The 24722-nt window shown below is 34.4% G+C and overlaps 4 protein-coding genes across 7 annotated transcripts; 1 reads left to right on the top strand and 3 right to left on the bottom strand.

Moving 5' to 3' along the window:
- LOC109330286 (putative ankyrin repeat protein RF_0381) lies at nucleotides 3296–8226 on the bottom strand. Of its 3 annotated transcripts, none has more exons than XR_002105653.1 (13): nucleotides 8111–8226; nucleotides 7857–7919; nucleotides 7596–7769; nucleotides 7381–7512; nucleotides 7131–7270; nucleotides 6853–6939; nucleotides 6343–6468; nucleotides 5895–6047; nucleotides 5280–5351; nucleotides 4780–4881; nucleotides 4338–4508; nucleotides 4162–4260; nucleotides 3296–3593 (listed from the first exon to the last, which is right to left on the bottom strand). XR_002105653.1 is itself a non-coding variant. In XM_019564428.1 (13 exons), the coding sequence occupies exons 1-13, from the start codon at nucleotides 8142–8144 to the stop codon at nucleotides 3542–3544; spliced, it is 1386 nt and encodes a 461-aa protein (XP_019419973.1). In that variant the 5' UTR covers nucleotides 8145–8226; the 3' UTR covers nucleotides 3305–3541. The 3 variants fall into 3 exon arrangements, 2 of the variants coding, with proteins under 2 accessions (XP_019419974.1, XP_019419973.1); XM_019564428.1 differs by having other exon boundaries at nucleotides 3305–3593; nucleotides 4162–4241; XM_019564429.1 differs by lacking the exon at nucleotides 4162–4260.
- On the bottom strand, nucleotides 8859–12424 carry LOC109330347 (renalase). The gene is made up of 8 exons (XM_019564513.1): nucleotides 12035–12424; nucleotides 11679–11948; nucleotides 11477–11603; nucleotides 10825–10886; nucleotides 10461–10688; nucleotides 10032–10153; nucleotides 9408–9546; nucleotides 8859–9278 (listed from the first exon to the last, which is right to left on the bottom strand). Exons 1-8 carry the CDS (start codon nucleotides 12407–12409, stop codon nucleotides 9117–9119), a joined length of 1485 nt encoding a protein of 494 aa, XP_019420058.1. The 5' UTR covers nucleotides 12410–12424; the 3' UTR covers nucleotides 8859–9116.
- LOC109329001 (protein WVD2-like 1) lies at nucleotides 12638–16476 on the bottom strand. 2 transcript variants are annotated; one of them, XM_019562660.1, is made up of 7 exons: nucleotides 16227–16476; nucleotides 15378–15819; nucleotides 14778–14866; nucleotides 14463–14553; nucleotides 14278–14349; nucleotides 13951–14061; nucleotides 12638–13115 (listed from the first exon to the last, which is right to left on the bottom strand). In XM_019562660.1, the coding sequence occupies exons 2-7, from the start codon at nucleotides 15813–15815 to the stop codon at nucleotides 12849–12851; spliced, it is 1068 nt and encodes a 355-aa protein (XP_019418205.1). In that variant the 5' UTR covers nucleotides 15816–15819; nucleotides 16227–16476; the 3' UTR covers nucleotides 12638–12848. The 2 variants fall into 2 exon arrangements, with proteins under 2 accessions (XP_019418205.1, XP_019418204.1); XM_019562659.1 differs by having other exon boundaries at nucleotides 14463–14556; nucleotides 16227–16475.
- LOC109330144 (flowering locus K homology domain) lies at nucleotides 17265–22403 on the top strand. The gene is made up of 7 exons (XM_019564192.1): nucleotides 17265–17380; nucleotides 17571–17940; nucleotides 20220–20472; nucleotides 21013–21161; nucleotides 21246–21542; nucleotides 21655–21849; nucleotides 21964–22403. The coding sequence occupies exons 2-7, from the start codon at nucleotides 17602–17604 to the stop codon at nucleotides 22138–22140; spliced, it is 1410 nt and encodes a 469-aa protein (XP_019419737.1). The 5' UTR covers nucleotides 17265–17380; nucleotides 17571–17601; the 3' UTR covers nucleotides 22141–22403.

The raw sequence follows: 24722 nt of genomic DNA, 5'->3' as shown, positions 1-24722 counted from the left end.
TATTTGTTTGTTTCTAACAACTAACTATTCATCACTTTTGTACATTAGAATACCATTAAACCGGTGTTGGAATTTATTTCACAAAACCGAGATGGTATTCAAAGGTAGTTAATAATTATGTAATAGGGGATTGCTTCGATACCATTATAACAGCATTAGAAATTATTCTAACAAAGCCGAGATGGGGCAAAGAAGGAATAACTTATTCACATGATTATTAGAAGTAAGTTGTAACTGGAATATTCTTGAAACCATTATACCGGTGTTGGAATTTATTTCAACAAAACCGAGATTGCGAGCAAAGAATAAAACCGAGTCCACTTACTTAACCAACTAAAGAAAACACACCAAATAGAGAAAACTCCTCTCAACAAATTTGTTGAGAGGGGAAAACCTCACATCATAAAAATTCTTTCAACAATGGCTCAACAATCAACATGTCAATGACTCAAGTGATGAAGTGGTGACTTATTAGACTTAGGTTATAATTCTTTATTATCTTTTTAGAAGTCTAAGTTGTTTGCCATAGATATTGAGTCTAGGTTAGATAAACCTAGGTGTGAGTCTCACAAGACTTAATAAAATAATTAATCCACTAAAATGAGACATCATCTAGGTTATTATGTGTTCATGTATTAATCATACATGTTATATGTGCATATTAGGCATAATATAATGGCTAAAAGATGTATAGGTATCAAGCATAACATATAAGTAGTTTACTATTTAATCATATATTAAAAATACTTTGGTTAATCGATTAATCACATGGATTAATCGATTAACGTGTGTATTTTTTTGTTGTTTCAACTGCATAACTAAAATCCCGTTTTTATAGGCAAAATCTTTTTTGTATAAATATTGGCTAATTGCATAAACGACTAAGAGTGAAAAAACTTAGAGAAAAGAGAATTGATCATCGTTGTTAGAAACTATTAGAGAGTGTTGAATTAGAGGAAAGATTAGCTCATGCTAAGGCTTTAAGTTTCACATTCATATTGCATATTTCTTTGAAAAGCTTTCTTGCATCATTCTTGTGTTTCTTGAAAAGAAAAAGAGATAGTTCTTTATGATTGCATATTTTCAGAAACCTCATGCATGAACATTCATATTATACTAGGACGTCTTGTGAGTTCTTGCTTAGGTTTTAGACTTTGATCTTTATTATAATATTTGAGTATTAAGTACTCATTCATAACTCAAAGCATTTTTAATTCAAGGATTGGGAAAATCCTAGTTGCGATTAGGTAAGGTGTTCTTCACAGGAAGACTTGGAGGTCTTGGGATAAAGGGTGATACCTTGGCTGGGGCCGAATCGCGGTAAGAAATGTTTTCTTGGAGGCGGTTTTGGGAAAGGTCAAATCAAGGGTGACGAAGTTCTTTTTATATGACTCATACTTTTTAACCAATAAAAAATAAACAATAACAATATTAAAATTTATACTATATATAAAGCCAAAACGTCCTATAAATATCCACATAATGTAATATTTCTTTGCTTATTTTGTCCTCCTAATCAACTATTATTACAATATTTTCCCACATAATAAAAGAAATATTAATAGATGTCATAAGAAATTACATACACCAAAAATATCAAACCATCATTACAATTATTATTTTAAGTTTTAATAATATCACAATTTACTTTTATATTTTTCTATTACCTAAATTATAATATCATGTACACTCAATACAAAAAATGTGATATAATTTTCTTAAATAAAATATATAAAAATTAATATTAAATACTAGAAAATAAAAATATGGGTTGATAGACACAAAATATTTGTCGACTAGTGTAAAATAAAAGTAGAGCACTTTCATGAAAAGTGATTTAATTCAAAAAAAAAAATGGAAGATATTAGTTCTGAAACTTTAGTTAAATTCTCTCTCTTTAGTATGTCAGGATATATGTACCACTCTTCCTAGTTATATATTTGAAGTGAAAACTATTATTATTATATAAAACTAGATTAATAAAAATGATTGAATATTATTTGCAGCCTAAAGATTTAAAGATAGATGCAAATTATCCGAGTATGATTTTATGATCATTTATGAGAATTTTCACATTGATTTTACAATTTCAATGAGTCATTTTAGAGGTGGTAAAATTATCCACACTTCATCCAACTCTAAAAAAATTAAATTCATTCATTAGAGTTAATGAGTTTAAATGAATATAATCTAATTAATAGTTTTAGAAATTAATTGAATTCATCCATTATATGCAATGGATATTCATAAATATATCTATTTGGATGTGTAATCAATCTATCTAAAAAATAAATATCCACAATTGGTGATGAAAGATATTAATTCTAAAAAAATTAATAGAATAACACAATTTGTGCATAAATAGTTTTGCTTTTTAATTTCATTCATTATATCAATTCTTACTTTCTAGTAGTGCTTCTAAATTCTAACTATCAATTTAATTTTTTTAGTAAATTGAGACCAATCATAAAAAATATGAGTATGATTAATATTAAAAGTGTTCTTAAATACATAATATATATAAATATTTATTAAAACATTAAATGCTTCAATAGGATATTGCAAATAATTAATTTTCTTACAAATTCAAAAAATCACTAAAAAATGTTTCTTTAAGAAAATAAAAAACACTTTTTAAAAAATGATTTATTGGAAAAGTGATTTTTAAAAGAATGATTTTCTTCAAAAATATTTAGCTTAAATTTAAAAAGTCAAATGAATTGGATATTCATCCATCCAAATTCATGAAAATTATTCATAAATGGATTTAAAATTCATTCATTAAATTTAAAGTGATGATTTAAAATCCATCATTAAACTTGAACATAAATGAATTGAATTATTTAAAATATGATTTAAATGAATTTTTATATATTTGTGTATGACTTTTCATTCATTCAGTAAGATGTGTATCCATCCATTTGTCAGATATAATCATATAAGTGACTCCATCTGCTACATTGTAACTGATGACCTAACATAATCATCTAGACACAGTTTTGTCTGACAAAATAAATAATTGTCTGTCTAGTCTATCAGGCATGTCCTTATGTCTGCCCCTCAATTGTGAAGATTGTCCAAAATATTTCCTTATAAACGAGACTGAACACCCATCTTTCTCAATATTGAGTTCATCACAGTTTGAACTACATACGGGTAGCCTATAAAGTGAAAGCATTAAAAAGAACAAGAGACTATTTGAGAGAGGAAATGTTTTTGAGAAGGTGGTCCTATACTGTAGTCATTATTTCAGAGCAATACCATACACACCCCCATGAAATAGCACCGGTCATAGAAATTTTACAACATGCACATTTTTAATTAAATGCAACAATTTTCCCAAGATATCAAATAATCACTATTTTTCAAATTACTATTTTAATGAAATAGATAAAACTAATCTTTCAAAAAAATATATAGAACTAGTTCCCTGCATTGTGCCTAATTAAGTAGAAAGAACGGGGGAAACTACTAGTTGGAAAGATGGAATACATGAATAAGGTTACAGCATCTGTTTTAGTCTCTTCTCTCTGGTCAGCTATTATTTATTTTCAGATATGCCATGAAATTTCCTCCCAGCTTCAACAGCTTCTCTGTAAAAGATGACACACAATGAGACACACATACATATATTATTTTCATGGACTACCTAGCATATTAAAGGCTTCTATGTAGTTTTAGGTGGACACAATGCAAATTGACATCCACAAGTTCATCCTCAATGTCTAAGTAATTCGTATCAAGTTTCACTCAAAATTCTTTTCCTGTAGGAATGTCATAGGCAATAATCCTAAGGGGCATTTGTTTTTTAAAACGTTACAAAAAATAGAGGTCATTTTTAATTAAAAATGTCACTTTCCAATTCATACTTATGTTTGTTGATTAAGTTTTTACTAAAACCAGGAAGCCGTAGAAAAGCTTCTACAAAAGAGAGAATGTAAAAAATTACATTTTTACAAATGTAGCCGAACACAAAATAACTTCTAATTTACAAAAGCTATACAAGCAACATCACTTTTTACAAATATTTCAAAATCACTATTGCTTTTTTAGTTAAAAACAGGTGTCCTAAAACTGAGTGATATATTCATATTAATTCGTGTGCATACATTAGTGTCTATATACCAACAGATGTAAAAAAAGTAAAAATTGAATGATGACCTGAATGCATTTACAAGCTCCATATTTTCAGGATCAAGCTGTACACCCTCATAAAAAGCATTTGCAGCTTCATCAAATTTCTGCAAGAAGGATAGCCAAGTGAAATGATATATTAGAAACGTGAATCACATATGATGCTGCTAATGTAAAAGGCAAATGGTTTTAGAAAAGCATGCCTGCAACACACGCAAAGCTGCACCTTCTCTATAACAAGCTTTTACCCAATCTGGTCTCAATGCTCTGCAAGCCTTTGCATCAGCTAAAGCATGCTCAGCTTGACCCGACTTTATCCAACAAAGACTTCTATTGGATAGTAGTGTAGCATCAGTGGGGTCCAGATCAATTGCCTGTCAAAAACACAGCACAAAAAGAGAAGGAACAAAGCATTTTTCAGAAATTTATGGGCCGAGTCTTTTCACTTGTAAGCACTTCAATTTATCCATTCTTTTCCAATGCTGCACTTTTTACCCACATATTATTCACATCAAATACCAGCAAGACAATTGAGTATACGACTAACAAGAGTATTGACATGAACTCATGTAAGAATACTCAACAAATTTAAGTTACAGAACAGCAAGAAATTAGAGAGTCAAATAAGAGATCAAGAGATTTTACTTGTGTGTAAGAATCTATAGCCGTCATATAATCTTTCCTTTTAAAGGCATCATCACCTCTTGATTTTGCTTCTGCTGCTCTCTTTTTGACTTCAGGTGCCACCTAGATAATTTGACAACAGATATAAAGACGAATTGTATACACATTACTGAAATTAGCTCAAAGCTAAAAAAGTCTCCCTCACCTTGTCCTTACTCATTTATCACCAACTGGGGAAATATAAAAAAACTCAAATTTTTTAAAGAAAGTTTAATCAAGTACACATACTTGATATGGTATAATAATCAGAAGAGTGGCGAAGGAACAAGAGCCTAATAAATCATCTTTTGAAAATACCAGCCAGAAACTTAGGATGAAGGCAATGACAAACAACAATCAGAATCTCTGAATATACATAATTGAATTGGACTTGCACATTCTTTATATATTTATATTATTCACATTCAAAGTACAGTTGTAATGCACTTATCATTAACATAGTTAATGAAAGAAAAACACACCTCTGGGACTTTTTTCTCCTGAAAAACAGTATCCTTGGCCCGATTCGCTTCCCCAACATTTATCGTTTCATCCTGCAAAATTTTCTATTTAATACCGAGTAAAAATACCAAGAACTCACCTTTGACAGATAAAAGACGAACTGCAATCACAGAACATTAGCTGTCCATTTCTGAACCTTGTCAGTGAGTAGAATATGATTGGGACTATCTACTGGTACCAATTGTAAACAGAACCAGTTAAAGAAATGAGAATTTTAGTAGTGGAAGAAGTATATGGAGCCCATTCTTTGTTGGAAGAACGGATATTTTCTGGTTGACTTGAGCAAAGGGCATGTTCTGTTCCTCAGCATCAAATTAAATTTTGTAAAATTACAGTAAAATTATAGAGACTGTCCTTTTCTTTTGCATCAATATAAATGGAGAACATATTAACTTGTGGACAACCTACAAAACTACAATGCAGATACTGATATTTCAAGAGAATGTTATAGGTATTGCAAGCATGATTTCATACTAACTCATTCAACAGAAAGCATAGTTATTTAAGATTTTTGGAGCATGGGTATGTCTTAGCTCGGTCCCATTGAACACAATAAAAATTTAGGATTTCGGTACCGGTTGCCTTTTGGTTTCAGATTGCATGTACTCAACTATCCCATCAATAGTCCAAGTAGAAACATCATCAATTTTGGACGTGGAGGGGAACAATATCTCAACAGCTGCACGATTGCCCCTTGCAGCTGCAACCTGTATTGGCTTAATACCATCCTGTAATGCAAAGATGCCAAATTTTATTCCAAATATTAAGAGAACTGCATTGTTTACCACAATGGCACAACCATAAGCACTTCAAGTGACAAGCAAAGAGACGTGAATGATACTGAGAGTTTTGGAAACATCATGGAAATAAAAATAAAACCGAGTAGTGTTTTGGTACTATTAGGACAATTGGGTACTTCCTAGAATCAGTAGACTCTAAGCAATATAGGAACACAGGAAGGAAACAAATGCAAATGCAAAACTGACAAGAAAAGTAAAGGGGGTTTATTGATATATTTCTCACCTCATCAGAGATATTAGGGTCAGTTCCAGCTTTCAACAAGCAGCTTATAAGTTCCAGACTTCCATTATCAGCGGCAATGTGCAAAGGAGTTGCTCCACCAGCACTAATATTTACTTTACCACCTGACTGTATACAATAAACATTCAAATATAAGGATGTGGATGGAGCAACAAAAAGAAACATGTTGGAAGAAAGCAACATATTCTCAACATAAATACTCACAAAGCCACATCACACGTCCACAAAAAACCATGAAAAATTGTTCAAAGCCAGATGTACAGGAAAAGTCTTTCAACATATTTTATCTACATGACTACCCCTTCTTTGTCTTATTACCTAGATTTAGCCAGTTATACATTATCCCTACGACCCTACCACTAACTCTATTTCCCATTAAATTTTGTAATACTAGGCATTCAAATGCCTATGAATGTAAACCATGAAAACAGAAGTTTAATGTAAGGATTGAAATTCCATTAATGTACTAGAAGTATAAGAAATATCTGAAACCTTAATTAACAACTCTAAGCATGCAAGTGAACCGGCAGCCACAGATGAAAGGACTGGAGTAATGCCATCATCAGTTTCAGCATTAGGCTGCAAAACAACATCAACAAGATGAAAGAGAAAATACTATAGTAGTTAGACTATAAGAATAGTGATATAAAACAAAAAACAAAATAATCATACTTCAACACAGCATACTGACGAAAGATTATTGGATTCATCAGAACATTATTTAGCATCAAACTTTCCAATCAACTATAACAAAATAGAGGTGGACATACATTTGCACCATGTTGTAACAGAACACTGAGAGCTGTTTGTTGGGCATGACCAGCAGCCCAAACCAGAGGGGTTCCAGCATCACTTTCTAAATCAGGATTAACTCCTCTTGAAAGCAAATAGTTGAGCAGCTCAGTATCTCCTGAAAGAAAGCACAGATTAGCACAAAATAATAAAACGAAAGAAAACAAGTTTGAAACTAATGGGTTTTGTTACACATGAGAAAAGCAAAATAGATAAGTGAAAACAAACCTATCCCTGCAGCATGGTGCAAGGCCGTAGCCCCTAAATTGCTAGGTATAGTAGGATTAGCACCACGGTCAATAAGATACTTAGCAGTATGAGTGTGTCCTTGACGAGCAGCATGAATAAGTGCAGTCTCACCTGAAAATCAATAGCAAAATTGAAAAAGTTAACAAGTTTCAAATCAGAAAATTAATAAACAGTAAGCAATGGAGGAACAATACCATCATCATCAATAGAATCCATATGGAGATTGAGTTGCTCTAACAAGTATTTGCAAATTTCAGTCTGGCCTTCTCTGGCAGAAAAATGCAATGCTCCTCGCTTGTTAGCATCTTTTATTGATTCCACTGTCTTTGTTAAATCGTGAGCACCCTCATCAAGTTGTGCCGCCAACTCTACATTCAACTCAATTCAATTCAATTAACAGAGAAAGAGAGAGAAAATGAATGAATGAAATTGATATTAGTATATTAGTGACTCACTTTTGAAGAGATCAAGATTGCCAGAACAAGCAGCGTTGAGAAATAGTTGTATTTTCTCTCTAACTGCATAATATAGCAGCAACAACGACATATATAGTCGAATCAAATTGTAAACAAGCACAGAGAGAGAGAGAGAAGCAATGGATGAATAGAGAGAGAGTGAGAGAGAAGCAATGGATGAATAGATAGAGAGAGAGAGAGAAGCAATGGATGAATAGAGAGAGAGAGAGAGAGAGAGAGAGAGAGAGAGGTACCTGCAAGTGCTTGGGAAGCATCGCCGTTGGCCATAGTGAGAGTCAGAGAGCGAGAGAGGGTTTTGGTCTCGACAATGGTGTGTAAAGAAGTTTCTGGGGTTTATATCTCTAACTATAAAGCTTATAAGAAAAAATAGGATATGTAATTGGTAAGTTGTTAACATAATAACACATAACCCTAGATAATATTGTCATGTGATATATCATTCTAAATATTTCAACCTGCATCAATAATCTATAAATTTTATATATTTTCTATTCAAAAAATTAATGATATATATGAATGATGATAGATAATGTACTGATATATATTTTTATTATAATTATGCATAAATTAAATTAAGATTTTGTTCTATCTTTATTTAAAAATTCAAGGGAGATATAGAATAAAATACATAATTATAACCCCTTTTAAACAAGAATTTAACATTCACCATAGCCATCATCATATTAGCTTTCTTGCTACACTATTATTATGACCAGAGTTGTTGTGATATTCGTCATTAACTCAAAATTGGCTACATAAAAGATATACTCTAAAGCTTTATTTGGGAGTGGGATTTTGATAGGGAAGATAAGGGATGACTTTGGCTACATGAAAGATATACCCCTTTTAATTATAGTTTTATAAATAAATGGTGGGATTAGTACGGTATTCCTGCAAGGAGTATTTTCTTTTTTGTAAAAATGGTCAAAATATTGCAATCTGCATGAATAATATTGTACTCAAAAACAATTTTTTATAAGCTGTACTCAACAACAGATAAGATTTTATAAGTTAGAAAATACATTCAGGGACTTTGTTGTTATTTGTTTGGTAAAAACTATGGTGTTAGAGAAAACAAGATGAGTATCTGCCTTTATATTACTGCTACAACAATAATGAAGCATTTTCCTACAATAAAAAGCAAAAACAACCAAACTAGGTAGGGTTGGCTACAAAGATCAAAGGACAATTTCCTTTTGCATGGAAATGAACACTTAATTGGCCTGATAATATGAACACTTATTTGGCATGTTCATATATTTGGGCTTCATTCATCTTTTCTTCTGACCCCAAACCTGGGAACTGTCCAATATCATGGCCTTCCAGTGGTTGAAACTCTTGATTCAAACCAACAGCAAACTCTCCAGCCTCAGCTCCGGGGCTTTGGAAATACTCTGCAATCTGTGTCAAAAAAGAAAGGATAGTTGGAAACTACTTCACAGTAGTGTAAAAATGAATTACTCTATTAGCATATTAGTATTTAACATCTGACAAGCAACTAACAGAAATTGACAGGTTGAAGTGGCATACATGGTCGGCTAGAGCGATTCCACTTAAGACAGCTGCCTCTATATTTGAACCGAGCAACCAATCACCACATATCCCAGCCCTTCCAAAAGGATCGAAGATGCAGGGAATTCTAGGTGTGTTAGTTGGAAGAGCTGCACCCCTGCAAATCTCATGATAATCATGCATATAATTACAAATTTAGATATTGAAATTTCAGAATAAGCATACATATAGTTTTCAATATTGATTGAGTTTACATACAAAGTCATAGATAATTAGATATAGAGTTAAATGAGTTAATAATTATTATTATCCCTTCCCCTCTGGCAGGCTCTACCCTACTAATATTTGCATCCCCGTCCTCCAACTCAAGCATATTCCTTATCATTAAGGTCCTTTCTTGAAACTTGATTTCATCCAAGTATGCTGACTTGAATAAACCCTTAAAACTTACAATTTTACTAAACTATCTTCTTTTCCATTTTTGGTTCCCTTTTTCTCCACATTAATCTAGTCATTCATTCATTGACTGCATATGCAAAATACACTGCATGAACTTCCAACTTCTTAGTTACCTGATTTGCGAAAATTATGGCATTACATTGCGAGGCAACTAACACCAATACTTTAAGATCAGACTCTCACCATAATTGAAGCCTGGAATAAAATGGCTTTGGTAGTGACCCTTCTGATAATCCGAGGGCAGCCTCAATACCCTCTAGCATGCCTGCCGTTACCCTTGCTGTTGTAGCAGAAGGGATGTTTTCCTGATAAACATAAGTTGGTTCAATTTTCAGTTAAAAATGGAAGAACAAATAGGGAATGGAATGCATCCAATCCAATACATTTTAATCAAAAAAGTCATAGTCAATCCATGACAAAACAAAGGTTATTAACAAATTAATCAAATCCCTTTTGTGTGTAATTCTAGGTAATGTAGCAATGAGTGATCACTAATATTTCTCCTCCATTCCCACAAAATATTGAATGTATGCCAAAAGCCAGTCTAACACTTGTCAAATTAATTTGTATATCATAGCATCATTGTACTGTATAGAGAATTTAACCACGTACCTGTGGAACCTTGTTCTGTCTTCCATAAGCAGCAGTGCTAAAAAAGGTCCAACAATGAGGACCACCACTCTGTGAACTCAGTAGTTTCTTGGTATTATTGGCCATCCATGATACTGAATCAACTCCTCGCACAAAGGCTCCTTCAAAAGGAAATTCTGTGCCACCTGGAAGAGGAAGGGGGTCCTCAAATGCTGCTAGAAGAGCCCATATTGAACTCAACTCCAACCTCTAACATGATGGACAATAAAACAGAAACAAGAAACAGTATGAGATGAACATAACTGTACATTAACTGTACATGAAGTTGAATAGAGTACTAGTTGAACAAATCAAATGAACTGAACAGGGGATGTTGTGAATTGACCTTCATTTGTTTTGCGATTGATGGTAACCCTGATGTCATTAGCAAGCGATTTGCACATTTTCCTGTTGGAAAATAGAGCAGTAGCTACTTTAATATATATACATATATATTTTAAGAAGGGGATTGCAAGTATAGGAAGATAAGATATCCTTCACCATAAAAGAAACAGGCGAATAAATCTCAAGAAAAACAATGCACAATGGCAGCCCCATCTCTACACAGATCTGAAATGGCAACCCCCTTAAAAAGACAATGTGTTGAGCATCAACGAGAACCCAAAAAGTCTTATTCTATCCATTGACATTTCCAAAGATATCGATACACCTTGAAATATCCTCCCCAGCCAGAGTAGTTACTATAACATGACTCATGCGGCATATCAAATTCTCAACAAAAATCCAAGAGCAATATTTAAATCAGATGATTATTAACATAGGGTACTTCAGGCCATAACAAAGTAGTTCAGATAATTATAAAATGTCAGGAAAGCAATCTGAACATAAACCCAGAGCAGAAATAGATAAACCTTTGGGGTTTTTCTCTCTGTAGAGAAATAAAATATTTATATTGAAAATACTTGAAATCATTGTAGCAAGCAAGAGAGCATAGCTATGTAAAGATATGCTTGAGATAAACGTGTTAAGATACCAACCATTGTGTGCAATAACAATTGCATCAAACTTGCCACGAGGTTTTCCATTTTCACTCAAGTGCCACATCCCATTGAACGGCTCGATTTTACTGATCCAGCATGGTCTCGTCACATTAACCAGGTGAGTCTGCACTGAAAGTTAGATTCTTATCCGGCACGATGACATGAATGAATGAATGAATGAATAGTGTATTTGAATGACCTGAGAAAGTAATGAATCAGCAATGGAGCGCATTCCATGAGTGGCAACATATCTGGGAGGAGATGGTAGAAATGGAAGAAAGTGACCACCATTGTGAAGGTCTCCTATTGTACCATGCCACTCTGTGACGAGACCCTTATCCATCCAAGCATGAACCAAGTGAGCAAAGCGAGGATCATTGACAGTAAAGAATTGAGCCGCATGGTCAAATATCAAAGGATGAGGCTCAATAACCCTTGTTCCCATTCTTCCTCCTACCCCATGAACACCCTGTTATTAAAGTAAGTAAGTTAGAACGAAGAGAAAGAGTAAAAGTAAGTAAGTTAGAACGAAGAGATAAGGTAAGAAGAACTAACAGAGTCGAAGAGGGTGGAGCGAACACCATGGTTGTTCAAGAAAAGAGCACAAATGAGACCAGAGATACCACCACCAATGATAGCAACAACTGGGTCATCAGAGAAAGGGGCAGTGAAGTTTACTTGCTCTTGGTTGAAGCTCTTCTTCAGGATTGACCTTCTTGACGTTCCATATGATGGTTTCCCTTTCCTACTACGCTGCTTTTTACTCTTATTATTATTATTATTATTATCATTAGAAGAAGAAGAAGAAGAAAGGGTTTTGGAATTATTACTATTATTATTGATAAAAAGGGTAGAGAATGGAGAAGGAGAAGTTGGGAAGCGATATGAGAGTGATAATAGTTTGGAAGAAAGGGTGTTGAGAGTAACCATGCTTGTGTTTCGGGGTTTGGTTCTTCAAATGGTGTTACATAGATAAGACTTGGGCTTTTGCTTCATTTTATAAATACCCTTACACGTGAGTACACAGGTTTATCCCAAACAAACACGTTTTTGAACAAACTAAATACCTACCTAAAATACTTTCTACATAACATTCACGATAGTAAATAATAATAATAGTAATATTAAACATTAACAAATTCAATCTCATTTCTGGAGTATTATGAGGATATCAAAGTTGGTAAATACATATTACAACAAAAACTATTTATATAAAACATCACGTGTGCCAATATAGGCATAGCTTACAAAACATATACAATTTAAGTGAAAAACAAACAGCTTAAAAATGTCAGTCCGGATGAAAAGAATATAATGCCATCTCTTCTGCAAAGGGTCAACTGGAAGTGTAAGTAAAATATTGTCAAGCTCATGATTCATCCAATGTGTCCTCAGTCTTCTGCTCAGCGACTTTCGGGGGAGCATTTTTTGGTTCTTTGGTTTTGCAAGCACCGCTGCTGTTGTGTCTGGTGACCAGGTCCTTATTTTTTTTGTCAGGGCTAACAAATCCATGTTTGAGGTTACTACCAATGCTGTAACGTCCTTGAGTACATATTTCAGGAGATGAGATGGCAACAGCATCACCACAGCTCTTTCTCCGGGATAGTTTTGGTGACTTGGGGCAAGTCAGTGGCAGCTGCCATCATAGGAAAGGAAATGAACAGTTTTTCTAACTCAAGGTTGTTAACAATTTTTAAGATCCTCTCTTACATGGGGAAATAACTAAAAATGACAAGATGCATATCAAGGCAATGATGTGAGGTATTTCATGAATGCACTTAAAAGTTAGTGACCAAGATGCATCAACTACTCAATCAAGAATTAGTAACACTCTTTGGTGTATACTACAGTCAAGTTTGTGTTTCTTGACTAAACTATACTTGTGGTCCCAATACCTGACCCTCATATTGAATTTGGTCCCTATGCATAATTTTTTTCCTATTCAGTTTTCAAGGTCGTTGTTTATTTCTATCATGCTCCTCTTTGTTGGAGTGAATCAGTGAAGTATAAGGATTAAATTGAGAATGATCAGCACATGACTCGTATCTAAGAACTAAATTGAGAATGATTGTCATGTGACTCACGTCTAAGGACCAAAGTAAAAATAATTATCACGTATAAAGACAAAAAGGTATTTGTTTGGTCCCTTCACATGACAATTATTTTCGATTTGGTCCCTATAAATTAACTAGAACGAATAGTGCTATAACACCTTTAAACGGCAAAGACCAAAATGAAACTAATAGTACATATAGGGAACTGAATTGATTTTTTTTTATGTATAGGGACCAAGATGAAAACTGAGCAGCACATGTAGAGACTGAAAATATACTTTAACCTCATACATTTTAACATTCAAGTGTATTGCGTTCCTTCTATCTTCCACTGAAAATATGAAATTCTCATTGGCAATTTTACATTCATCCCCAGACTTGGAAAATATTGATGGAAAATAAAAGAGGAAAGAGTACCTTCTTGAGTTCAGTCTTCGGGGGAGGTCCCTCATAGTAGAAGCTTGGTACTGGCTTTGCTTTAATTACCAATTTCTTTCTCAATTGCCTAAGGGCTGCTTGCTCCTCTTCCTATGAAGGTTATTATTAAATAAACAACAAAAAAGACATTTAATCAATTCAATATGCAAAGGGTAACATAAAGTTTAAATATAAAACAAGTAAACCAAGCACATGGGCATAAAACTACGCTTCAGCTTAAACGATGACATGTTTCTAGCACAAGGAGGAACAGAAAGGAAAGTAAAAAATAAAAACTACACATATAAAACTGGTTTTTCCATGTACCTTTTTCCTTGCCTCATATTGGTTTTTTTCATCTTCAAGAGCTTGCTGTTTCTCCTCTAACTTCCTATAAAACTGAGTAGATAATTGAAAGTGAGAATAAGAACAGAGACTCCAAAACCACCAATTAGATCAACTGAGAACATAAATTAGAAATACATAGAATTAACTGTTCAGTAAAACAATACCTCCCTCCGTTTCTCTGCACGTTCTGAGCATCTAAATGTAGGGGCAGAACCTACAGTCACCTTAGATCTAAGGGTGTGTGCAGATGCAATGCTGCTATTGATGGTTAAAGAACAAATGATAGAAAAATAGCCATATTTAAATATAAGTAACATTAGCTCTATGGGTAGTGTTCCGAATAGTTGTTTCATTAAATTCTTAAGAGAGCTATTTGTTATTTGGTAATACTCAATCCAGAAGATCTAAGGTTTATCTAGTTTACCTAAAACTTGCTCTATTCAGAACAAACCATCAAAATGTTCAAGTTTTAAGGATACGAGGAAGCAAGAGACCAATTATCTTCGTCATCACGGTGCTTCTTATCATCATGTTGCATGGGCTTCTTTGGTGTAAAAGGTGAGTTTGGCTGGAAAAACATATATGAGATTTTGCATGTCAGTGATCTCATAAAACTCACTCATTCTATCTCACAAACAAATAGCAATGCATGCAATTGCAAACCATCCCTACAAAGTACAAAGTACAAACTTTAAAACACATGAGCAATTAAGGTTTTTACCATATAATATCTAGTCAATTAACAACACTTCAAAACAAATTATTTTTTATTGGTAGCTAACTTGCATGGTTGTCATTTTGAAGGACTCCTTTCAAGACATTCAATCTGAATGAGGTTATTTTTGTTTGTATTTTTAGCTTCCAAGTATATTCTTTTGGTACCAATTGATTTTGAAATCGAACCAATGCAACCCGTTAAACCTGATCTCTCTTTAGCAGTTAGGAAAGATTTAGAGTTCAATGTATTGTCAATGAACATGATTTATGATGAAGCTTCTGTGGGATCGTTCAGACCAACCTAGTAGGATTGAGGCTTGCATGATGTTATACTTAAATTTCAAAATGGGATGAAACAATACCTGTGAAGTCTTTGACGAGTTAGGTGAGAGCGTGGTGTTAGCCTTTGCTGACAAGTTCAGACCGGTTGCAACAGCTTCAGCATCAACAGTTTGTGCATAGGTGACATTATTTCCATTAGCATCATCAGAAGGCAGTGGAGCAGAGGGGCTTATAAGATCTTTCTCGACCGAAATTGGTATCTCAGTAGGTGGGCTTAATTTTTCATTGTCATCCATCTTCTGTACTTCAGCATTGGGATTCAATCTTTTGGCACTCAAAACATCCTTCTTCTCATGAATAGCTTCAGTAGATTCTTTTATATCATGATCAATTGCTTGAACCATTGCTGCAATTTTGGGGGAAAGGTGCACTCTATCACTAAAATTACCATTTGAAGCCGCTATGACACCATTTGGCTTCTTGTCCAGACTCTGTATGCCTGTTACTTCCCTCCCCATAGTGCTGCATGTTATAAGATACAGAGTAGGTAACAAAAGCAAAGAGATAGAACAAACAACATGGTGTAGTGAAAAGATGAGTCTCTCTCTCTCTTTTCATAAAAAATGCAGGAAACAACCCAAGTTGAGGTATTCTAGCAGAACCTATGCTCATATGAATAGATTTAAACTACTTACTTATAGCAATCAATGATCCTCAAACCTTCAAATAAAATAAAAGAGTGAGAGGGGCATTTCATTTGAACCTATAAGTGTATTGTAGAATAATTTCAGGCAAATTAAACCTCCTACACTAGATTAATAATCAAGTAATTCAATAAACGAAAAGGATAGAATGAGAAATAAACATATACATTAAAAAAACAAAAAAAAAACATGTGAATGCTCAAAAACATGTGGAAGGAGACCCACATTGCGGAAACTGAGAAAGATTAAAACTTTTGTTGCTTCGATCTGATAAGAAGTGAAGTTGATGAGTCTTCCTTCTCCTCTCTTTCTCTTTCTCTTTCTCTTTCTCTTTCTCTTTCTCTTTCTCTTTCTGTCTGTGTTTTGTTAGCTACGTCCTACGTGCGAAATGTAAACAGATCCTAAATTTATTTGTGTTATTCCCTTTTTCTTTCAACAACTTATTTATTTGGTTTACTATTGTTGGTTACAATTTTATTAATATTATAATCTAAGATATTATTAGTGTAATTTGAGTGAGAAACTCCTTTATATTTAGTAATTTACATTTATATAGTTATAGAGTAACTAATAATATAGAAAATGTTACTATTATACTCATGTTTTAGTCAATGAGCAGAAAACAGCAACCGCCAATTCCTCCCATGCAATTCTCTTCTCTTCGCTTTTCTATTTTCAAAGTTACCACAAATTTCATACCCTTTCCCCTCTCTCCAATCTCATCTCCATCTACACTCCTTAACCCCTTAATTCTCTACTCTTTTCTATGTCTCGTGTTTATTTCTCTCTCTATCTATAAATAACTTGTATTGAATTTAACTCATCTTCTACCCTAGTAATAACTACATTTGATTAAACTCATCATATATGCTTTGTGCTAATCAACAACAAACCTCAAAAGATTAAGGACACTCTCATCATAAAATATTAAGGATATGTTAAGAAATGCAATCAAAATATATATAATATAGTACAATTTCATATATTACAATAACTTTAATGAGATATTTTGTTAATCACTAATATATATATATATATATATATGATAAAAAATTAAAGTAAATAATATTTTGGATTAAAGGAATAATGTTACTCTATACACAATCGGATATATACTTACAAAAACATAATGAATAAGTAATAGTAAGACCGGTATAAAAAATAATATTATTTTTTTGACCCTAACTTAGAATTGATAAAACATCCGAACCAATGCAATGTGGTCAATCAGATAAATATTGAATATAAATATAAATACGAAGTCATTTACTCACTTCCTCAGTTACTCTTTTCTTTCCTATCTTAAATCATCAACCAGAACAAAGCAAAGCAAACCCTAGATTCTTCCTCCTTCACTTCCTCGTTGGTTAGTAGTCAAGGTAGGTAACTTCAATTCCTCATTCTTTTATATGAATTAGATCTACTCACAAATCATAATCATATATTTCATACTACCACTGTTCAATTCATGTATTTATTATTCATTTCACTAATTTCCCACTTCTACTTTTCAATTCAATCTTCCTATTCTTTTATTTATTTATTTAAATATGATTTTGTGATTTGTAGTGGAATCAGCGAAACCCCCCTGTCCTGTCCTATGGCTGAAGTTGATTATCAAAGTGGCACAGTTGAACATGACGACGAGGCAGATCAAATAATTGACAACTCAGAGCCCCAACAGAATGATCAAGTGGAGGAACCACCAGTTGCCACCACAGGAGGAGGAGGAGGAGGAGGAGGAGGAGCAGCAGCAGCAGTTTCTGCTGAGAAGAGATGGCCAGGGTGGCCCGGAGAGAGTGTGTTCCGTATGTTAGTCCCTGCTCAGAAGGTTGGGGGTATAATTGGACGTAAAGGAGAGTTCATCAAGAAAATCGTCGAAGAGACACGAGCTCGTGTTAAAATTCTTGATGGTCCCCCTGGAACCTCAGAAAGGGCTGTAAGTGTTTTTTCCTCCATATTCTCATCCCAACTTTTTCATTATTCTCATCCTTTTATATTTTCCTTCAATTGTTGGGCTTATAATTATATTATATTTTACAAGTGTTTTTCCGAGTTTGTAAGTGATTGGAGTAGTTGTATAATGCACTTATTTTTTTTACAGAATTTCTTAGGGATTGTACCTATTAATTGCATGTTGCAACTTGCAATTATAGAATTAATGTATATCACAATTGGACCGACAAATGAAGAAAAGTGTTTGAACCCTGTCTCCTTTTCAAAGATAAAGGCTAACATGGAAGAATGTTTTAAGTCAAAAGTATTTAGATTAGAAGATAATGACAGAAAGTCAAAGCTCCTTCACATATTAGAGCAACTGGAATCTACGTTTTAGACATTAGTAGAGTAATTTATGTCGGTTCTAATTATCCAATGTTGTGTGCTTGTCAGAAAGATAATGACAGAAAGTCAAAGCTCCCTCACAAATTATGTCTGTTTCCTTCAGCAATCTTTCATGTTAATTTTATTATCCTTTAATAGTAGTTAGAACTTCACCATCAAGCAAAAATCACCTAAAGCATGATCGCTAAAGCTTAACCTTACTAATGTGCTACAATGAAAAAACTAAGACTAAGCAGTTGAAGAAAATTTAAAATAGAAGAATGGTGGAAAGAATAATAAAGTACAAATTTCTAACAGAAAAATGAATATGTGCAGGTTCAGTGTTCCAATTTTAAAGGCAATGACTCAATCATCAATTAGATTCCTATCTTGAAGAACCAAAGATCCAGATGCAAGAATCAGCATTGAGCATTGCAAAGTGCGGAAAACTTCAAAAACTTGTAGACATTTTGTACCAAAGTACCGCGAAGCTGTGCATTTCTTTTGGTAATTTTGGAATCTAGATGATTGATGTCTTGCCACAGATTGGAAGCAACGAAAAGAACCTTATAACCTGCTCTGATATGATACTGAAATCATCAATTAGCAAAAAAGAAGTGCTTTTCATTGTCATGCATGTTTTAAAAAATAAAGGCCTAAAAACTACCTAAATCTATTAATCAGTTTTATATATTGAGCTTCTCTCTATGTTAATGACTGTTTTCATAGTAGTTTGTTTGTAGAAAATATTGGCCTTACTACTGGTATAATAAACTAAAATGCTCTATTTTGAACTAAGACACAATCATGAAATATATAGAAGACACATCTACTATGACACAGGTCTTATTACTCTTATATCTTGTGTTCAATGGTGAATTAGAAATATTATGTTCCAATTCAAGGCATCCATTTTTTCAAGTTGTAGATTTGGGTACTTGGCCTGTTTAGCTGATTGAACAAGAATAGTAAGAAACATCTTCCATTTATATATGGAACATTTGGAGCTATGACAGATATTGGTAGAGGAATGGGAAAGGACATATAAGGTGTCTCTTGTTAGCTTTTGATATGCTTATGGTTCACTTCTAAACTCTCTAGTAAGAAACGAGTAGATGGATGAGAATCCATACGGGATGGTAGAACTGTTACATATATTGGTAGAGGGCTGAGGAGGTATAGATAAGGTCTGTCTAATGGCTTTATATATACTTATAATTTTCTTCACAAGTAAAGAAAAGGGGGATCTTGATTAGATGAAATGACCAGGGCATCAGGCTACACATTCTTTAAATTATAACTAGATTTCTTCAGGTTCCATATGGTTGACACACAAACCAAAGCTAGTTCCACAATGTAATTTCCAGATACTAACATATTGCTCACAGACGAGGTTGGTTAACTTAGATTACTGGGTGAAAGAGTGGTCCAATTATGGTTTTTTCTATCTAATGAGCTAGATGACCGTTATAAAACTGGTTTGGCGTAAATATTTCCTTCTGGCATTTTGCAGACAGGTTAGATATTACAGGAAGCGAACTCCACCTACTGGGACTTAGGCTTTGTTGTTGTTAGATGTTACAGGAGTTAATTGAGGAAGTAAATGTTGTACAAATAGGATAAACTGTTATGCTGAACGGCCTGAACCTGAACCCTCTAAATTATTGCATGTCTTATGATTCAGAATTGCTTGCCTGTTTGTTTACTTGCTGAGATTATAGGTGGCATGTATTGTGCTTTTGTTGCCATGTTATTTGTGGTCAAAGGTATAGAAAGTTGTTTGCCACTCTGTATTATGCATTCTTGTTATATGCAGGCACCAGTATTTTTTTTTATGATGGAGCGAATGTTTAAGACAATGATGTGCTGATGGTGTTATTTGTTCATCTTGATTAGGTAATGGTATCAGGGAAAGAGGAGCCTGATTCTTCTCTTCCTCCTGCTGTGGATGGTTTATTGAGGGTTCATAAACGGCTTATTGACGGTTTAGAGAGTGAGTTTTCTCATGCTCCTTCAGGTGTGGGCGGGAAGGTTTCTACAAAACTACTACTGCCAGCCTCACAAGCAGGAAGTTTAATTGGGAAACAAGGAGGAACTGTAAAATCTATACAAGAAGCATCAAATTGTATTGTTAGAGTTCTTGGAGCAGGTTTGTGCAAACATCTTAAATTTTTTTATCTGGTTGCTGCATTATTATCTTTCATAATTTTAGAGTTCTTCTGATTTGGCTTTATTTTCATCACAAGTTTCTTAACATTGTCGTTGCTGTTTCATGGAAGATGTCAGATATGTATTACTAACTCCTGTCACTACCACTTAAATGACTTGCTGGGAGAATATTTGTTTACTAATTATGTTATCAGAAAAATTGTCATTATTTCGTTTTGGTATCTTAATCGTTGTCATTACAGTCTGATTACTATATTCCTAATTAAATGAGGAAACAAATCATAAAAGATAAAATAAAGTAACCTTAATTCTGAGAGGTCTTCTTAGATACTCTAAACAAATCTAAGATATTTTCATATAGTCTAACAATATAATAATTATGGATCAAATAACAGCTATTACTTCTAATGCTCTGAACTCTTACTGCAAATTTAAAGCTTTTCCAATGGTTGCATTTTGGTAGTTGATGGCTCTGACATTCTTTTGTTGCTAAGCATCTATAAATTTCACTCTTCTGCAGAAGACCTGCCTATATTTGCTCTTCAAGATGATAGGGTGGTCGAAGTAGTTGGGGATTCTACCGCGGTGCATCAGGCAATCGAGCTAATTGCTTCCCACCTAAGGAAGTTTTTAGTTGATCGCAGTATAATTCCAATTTTTGAGATGAATGTAAGTTTCTGTTTCTTACACTTATGAAGAATCTGTTTTCATAATAATAAACCTAGAAATGCAACTGAACTATTCTTTCCTCAGATGCAAATGGCAAATCCCCGTGGTCATCATGTGGAGCAGCACATGCCACCTCATCACCAATCATGGGGTCCACCTCAGGGTCTTCCTCATCCAAATGCTGGTGGAGGTCCTGGTTTTGGACCCACTCCTCAATACATGCCACCTCCACGACAGCTTGATAGTTACTATCCACAGCCTGAAATGCCTCCTCCAGTGGAGAAACAGCCCCATCATGGTATATCTGCCTACGGAAGAGATGCTTCAATGGGTGTTCATGCACCTTCAAATACCCAATCCGCACCTTCCGTAGTCACACAGGTACTTGTTTGTACATCTTTCTAGTTATCCCCAAAAAGAAGCGTGCAGCTTTCTAATAGTTATTATATTTTTATCAATAAAAAATTGATTGATTGTCCTGCTATTTTGGCAGATCACGCAGCAAATGCAAATTCCTCTATCTTATGCAGATGCTGTTATTGGAACAGCTGGAGCAAGTATAAGCTATATAAGACGAGCTAGTGGAGCTACTGTTACTATACAAGAAACCAGAGGTGTTCCTGGGGAGATGACAGTTGAAATCAGTGGGACTGCTTCTCAAGTCCAAACAGCACAGCAACTGATACAGGTAATCCTGTGTTTAATGCTAATCTTGCTGGATGTTGTCATTGTTTGAGCTCATTTACTTCCTAATTAGTTTTCATGGTATTCAAGTAATGTAATTATCAAATATTTGGTGCAGAATTTTATGGCTGAAACTGCAGCACCAACACAGCAACAAGCAGCTGGGCCTCCTGCAGATCAAGGATACAATGCTTATCCAGCTCATACTTCTGTCTATACATCTCCACCAGCCAACCCTGCAGGACAAGTTGGAGGAGGCTACGGCTCAGTTTATGGTGCAAACTATGGGTACTAAGCTGGGGGCAGTGCAACTAAATCTTCCCGTTATTGGAATGGAGAATGCTGGGATCAGATTGTGTGCTATTTTTAAAAAATTACCAGAGGACATTCTGCTAAATGCTTTGTTTCTAAATTATATACAAAAATTGTGATTTTTGTTGGACAATAGTATTCGAATTATACTGGTAGTGATTGGGAATGTTAAAACAGACTATTTGTGGTCTTGTGTGTAGTGTTATTTTTTGTGTGGATCTATCTAGTATGGTAGAGCATAATGTTGTTGTTTGATCTATCTAACCATTCTGTCTACTAGGACTACAACAACCTATGTCCCCTTAGTTTTGCAAAAACTACAAGCTGGTTAAATACTATGGGAAAATGGATATTAGGGGAAATGTCACTGGGCCTAATTCTTTTAAGACTGCGGTTTAAATAGAATGTCAATCAGCAGCAACCAGCAAGCCTCTTAACCAAAAAATTTACGTGGGTAGTATAGTTTGACTACACTATCCCACATTTGGTGTATGTTTTCAAATATTTACGGGATTGAGGTAGTTTTTAGTGGATCTTGTGGATGCTATCCACGATTTCACCAAACTCGTGGACCCCATCCACGATTTCCCACCAAACTCGTGGACTACATCCACGATTTTCTTACACTGTGTCAGGTCCCTGTAAGTCGTGCACCAGGAACACAAGTTTCATGGCAATCTCGTGGACCTAGTACATGAGTTCCATGCAATCTCGTAGATCAGGAACACGAGATCCAAGTCGTGTCTTGGATCCACGTGATAGAGTTCAAATTGATATTGCCACATGTATTGCAGTAGCAGAACAGTAGTTAGTTACATTAGCTATATAAGGAAGGTAGTAGTTAGTTAGTTGGCTAATTTTGGAAACTTGTAACTTCTTTTCAAATTCTCTGTTCACCACTCTTTCTTGTTTGGCAAGTTTATTTGAATTCTTTTCTTAATTCCAAGAATTCATGCTTATTGATTTTCTGAATTCTTCGTTTTAATGAATAAATCCTAGAATTCTATAATCAATTGGTATCAGAGCTTTTTTCTGAGAGACGTGGCAGATTCAACTCGATCTCAAGCTTCGATGAGGGACATGGAGGAAAGGTTGGAAGCTCGCATCGCAGAACGTCTTGAGTTGCGGTTGGTTGAATTGGTAGGATCATTCCAGAAAACGCTAGGAGATTCCATTAAACAATCAATCGATGAATTGATTCACAAAAATGTTGAAGATGAAAATTCTTCGTGGAAGGGTTATGATCGTGACCGATATGGCAAGCACGATAAAAACCAGAAATCAGGTGATAGACAATTCAATTATTCTTGTCAAACACGATTATCAAGAATTGATTTCCCTAGGTTTGCTGGTGAAAATGTTAAAGAATGGGTGTATCAGTGTGAAACTTACTTCATGATATATGATACTCCTGAAGAGGTTAAGGTGAAACTTGCAATTATGCACTTTGAAGGAAAAGCTTTAAAATGACACCATGCTTATGTAAAATCTTCATCGACCAATTCTCTGCCTAGCTGGAATGAATATGTCAAGATACTGGTTGAGAGGTTTGGAGACTTGTGTGATGATCCCATGGCAGATTTAATGAAGCTAATGCAGAAGGGAACAATCACTGACTATCATAACTCGACTTGACTTGCCTGCAGAATACACATTATTGTTTTTTGGGAGGGTTGAGAAATGATATTCAGATGATGGTTCGAATGTTTCAGCCACCAACTGTTAGGAAAGCTTTTGCTTTAGCAAAATTGTATGAATCTGCTAGTGGTAGTGGATCAAAGATTGAATTCCCTAGCAAGAGTAAATCTGGACTTCTAAATAAGCCACTAATCAACACAAAACCTGCGACTTCAATGGAAGCAAAAAATTCAAAGAGTGGACCTAGATTCACCAAGAATCTCTCTCCAGCTTTTATGAGTGAAAAGAGAGCAAAAGGTCTGTGCTATTTTTGTGACGAACCATACTCTGCGGAGCATGGCCTCTCTCATAAGAAACTCCAAATCCACCTACTAGTAGTTGAGGATTCAGAGGAAGAGGGCAAAGAGGCTCATACTGATGATGGTAAGGGGGTTGGTCAATTTAAGGCAGCCCAAATTTCAGTGAATGTCTTGACTGGAATATCTAATTTTAGGATTATGAGGGTTACTGGCAAGTACATGAAGAAACCCTTGCATATCCTAATTGATAGTGGAAGCACTCATAACTTCCTAGATGTCCATGTAGCAGGGAGAGTGGGATGCAGAATTGAAGAAATAAATCCACTCTTAGTCACTGTAGCTGATGGCACCAAAGTAAAGATTTATTATGTTGTAAGCAATTTTACATGGACCTTACAACACACTACATTCACTTCAGATGTTATGTTGATCCCTCTTGGATGTTGTGATGTAGTGCTGGGGATTGAGTGGCTAGTAACACTTGGTGATATAATATGGAACTTTGACAAGTTGAGTATGGAGTTCTCTATCCAAGGAAGGAGGCATGTGTTGAGGGGTGCATCACAGTTAGGTTGTAAAACTGTGAAGAATCAACAATTTGGGAAAATTTTACATCAAGGAGTTCATT

The sequence above is a fragment of the Lupinus angustifolius genome, chromosome LG16 (assembly GCF_001865875.1).
Source record: "Lupinus angustifolius cultivar Tanjil chromosome LG16, LupAngTanjil_v1.0, whole genome shotgun sequence".
NCBI classification, from domain to species: Eukaryota; Viridiplantae; Streptophyta; class Magnoliopsida; order Fabales; family Fabaceae; genus Lupinus; species Lupinus angustifolius.
The sequence above is the reverse complement of the archived record's forward strand: the minus strand, read 5'-3'. Positions and strand labels throughout refer to the sequence as shown.

Bases quoted from the DNA above. Each gene is read 5' to 3' on its own strand.
- LOC109329001 (XM_019562659.1), bottom strand. From the start codon at position 15,815: ATGGGGAGGGAAGTAACAGGCATACAGAGTCTGGACAAGAAGCCAAAT. The intron at 14,350-14,462 runs GTATTGTTTTAC...TTATCTACTCAG, and splicing joins GTGCAGAGAAACGGAGGGAG to TTTTATAGGAAGTTAGAGGA. The intron at 13,116-13,950 runs GTACTCTTTCCT...CTATGATGGCAG, and splicing joins CGAAGACTGAACTCAAGAAG to CTGCCACTGACTTGCCCCAA.
- LOC109330286 (XM_019564428.1), bottom strand. From the start codon at position 8,144: ATGGCCAACGGCGATGCTTCCCAAGCACTTGCAG. The intron at 7,920-8,110 runs GTACCTCTCTCT...TATATTATGCAG, and splicing joins TGCTTCCCAAGCACTTGCAG to TTAGAGAGAAAATACAACTA. The intron at 7,513-7,595 runs GTATTGTTCCTC...ATTGATTTTCAG, and splicing joins GGATTCTATTGATGATGATG to GTGAGACTGCACTTATTCAT.
- LOC109330347 (XM_019564513.1), bottom strand. From the start codon at position 12,409: ATGGTTACTCTCAACACCCTTTCTTCCAAACTATTATCACTCTCATAT. The intron at 11,604-11,678 runs GTCATTCAAATA...CTTTCAGTGCAG, and splicing joins CTGATTCATTACTTTCTCAG to ACTCACCTGGTTAATGTGAC. The intron at 9,547-10,031 runs GTGAGAGTCTGA...TGAGATTTGCAG, and splicing joins TATTCCAGGCTTCAATTATG to GGGTGCAGCTCTTCCAACTA.
- LOC109330144 (XM_019564192.1), top strand. From the start codon at position 17,602: ATGGCTGAAGTTGATTATCAAAGTGGCACAGTTGAACATGACGACGAG. The intron at 17,941-20,219 runs GTAAGTGTTTTT...CATCTTGATTAG, and splicing joins CTGGAACCTCAGAAAGGGCT to GTAATGGTATCAGGGAAAGA. The intron at 21,162-21,245 runs GTAAGTTTCTGT...TTCTTTCCTCAG, and splicing joins TTCCAATTTTTGAGATGAAT to ATGCAAATGGCAAATCCCCG.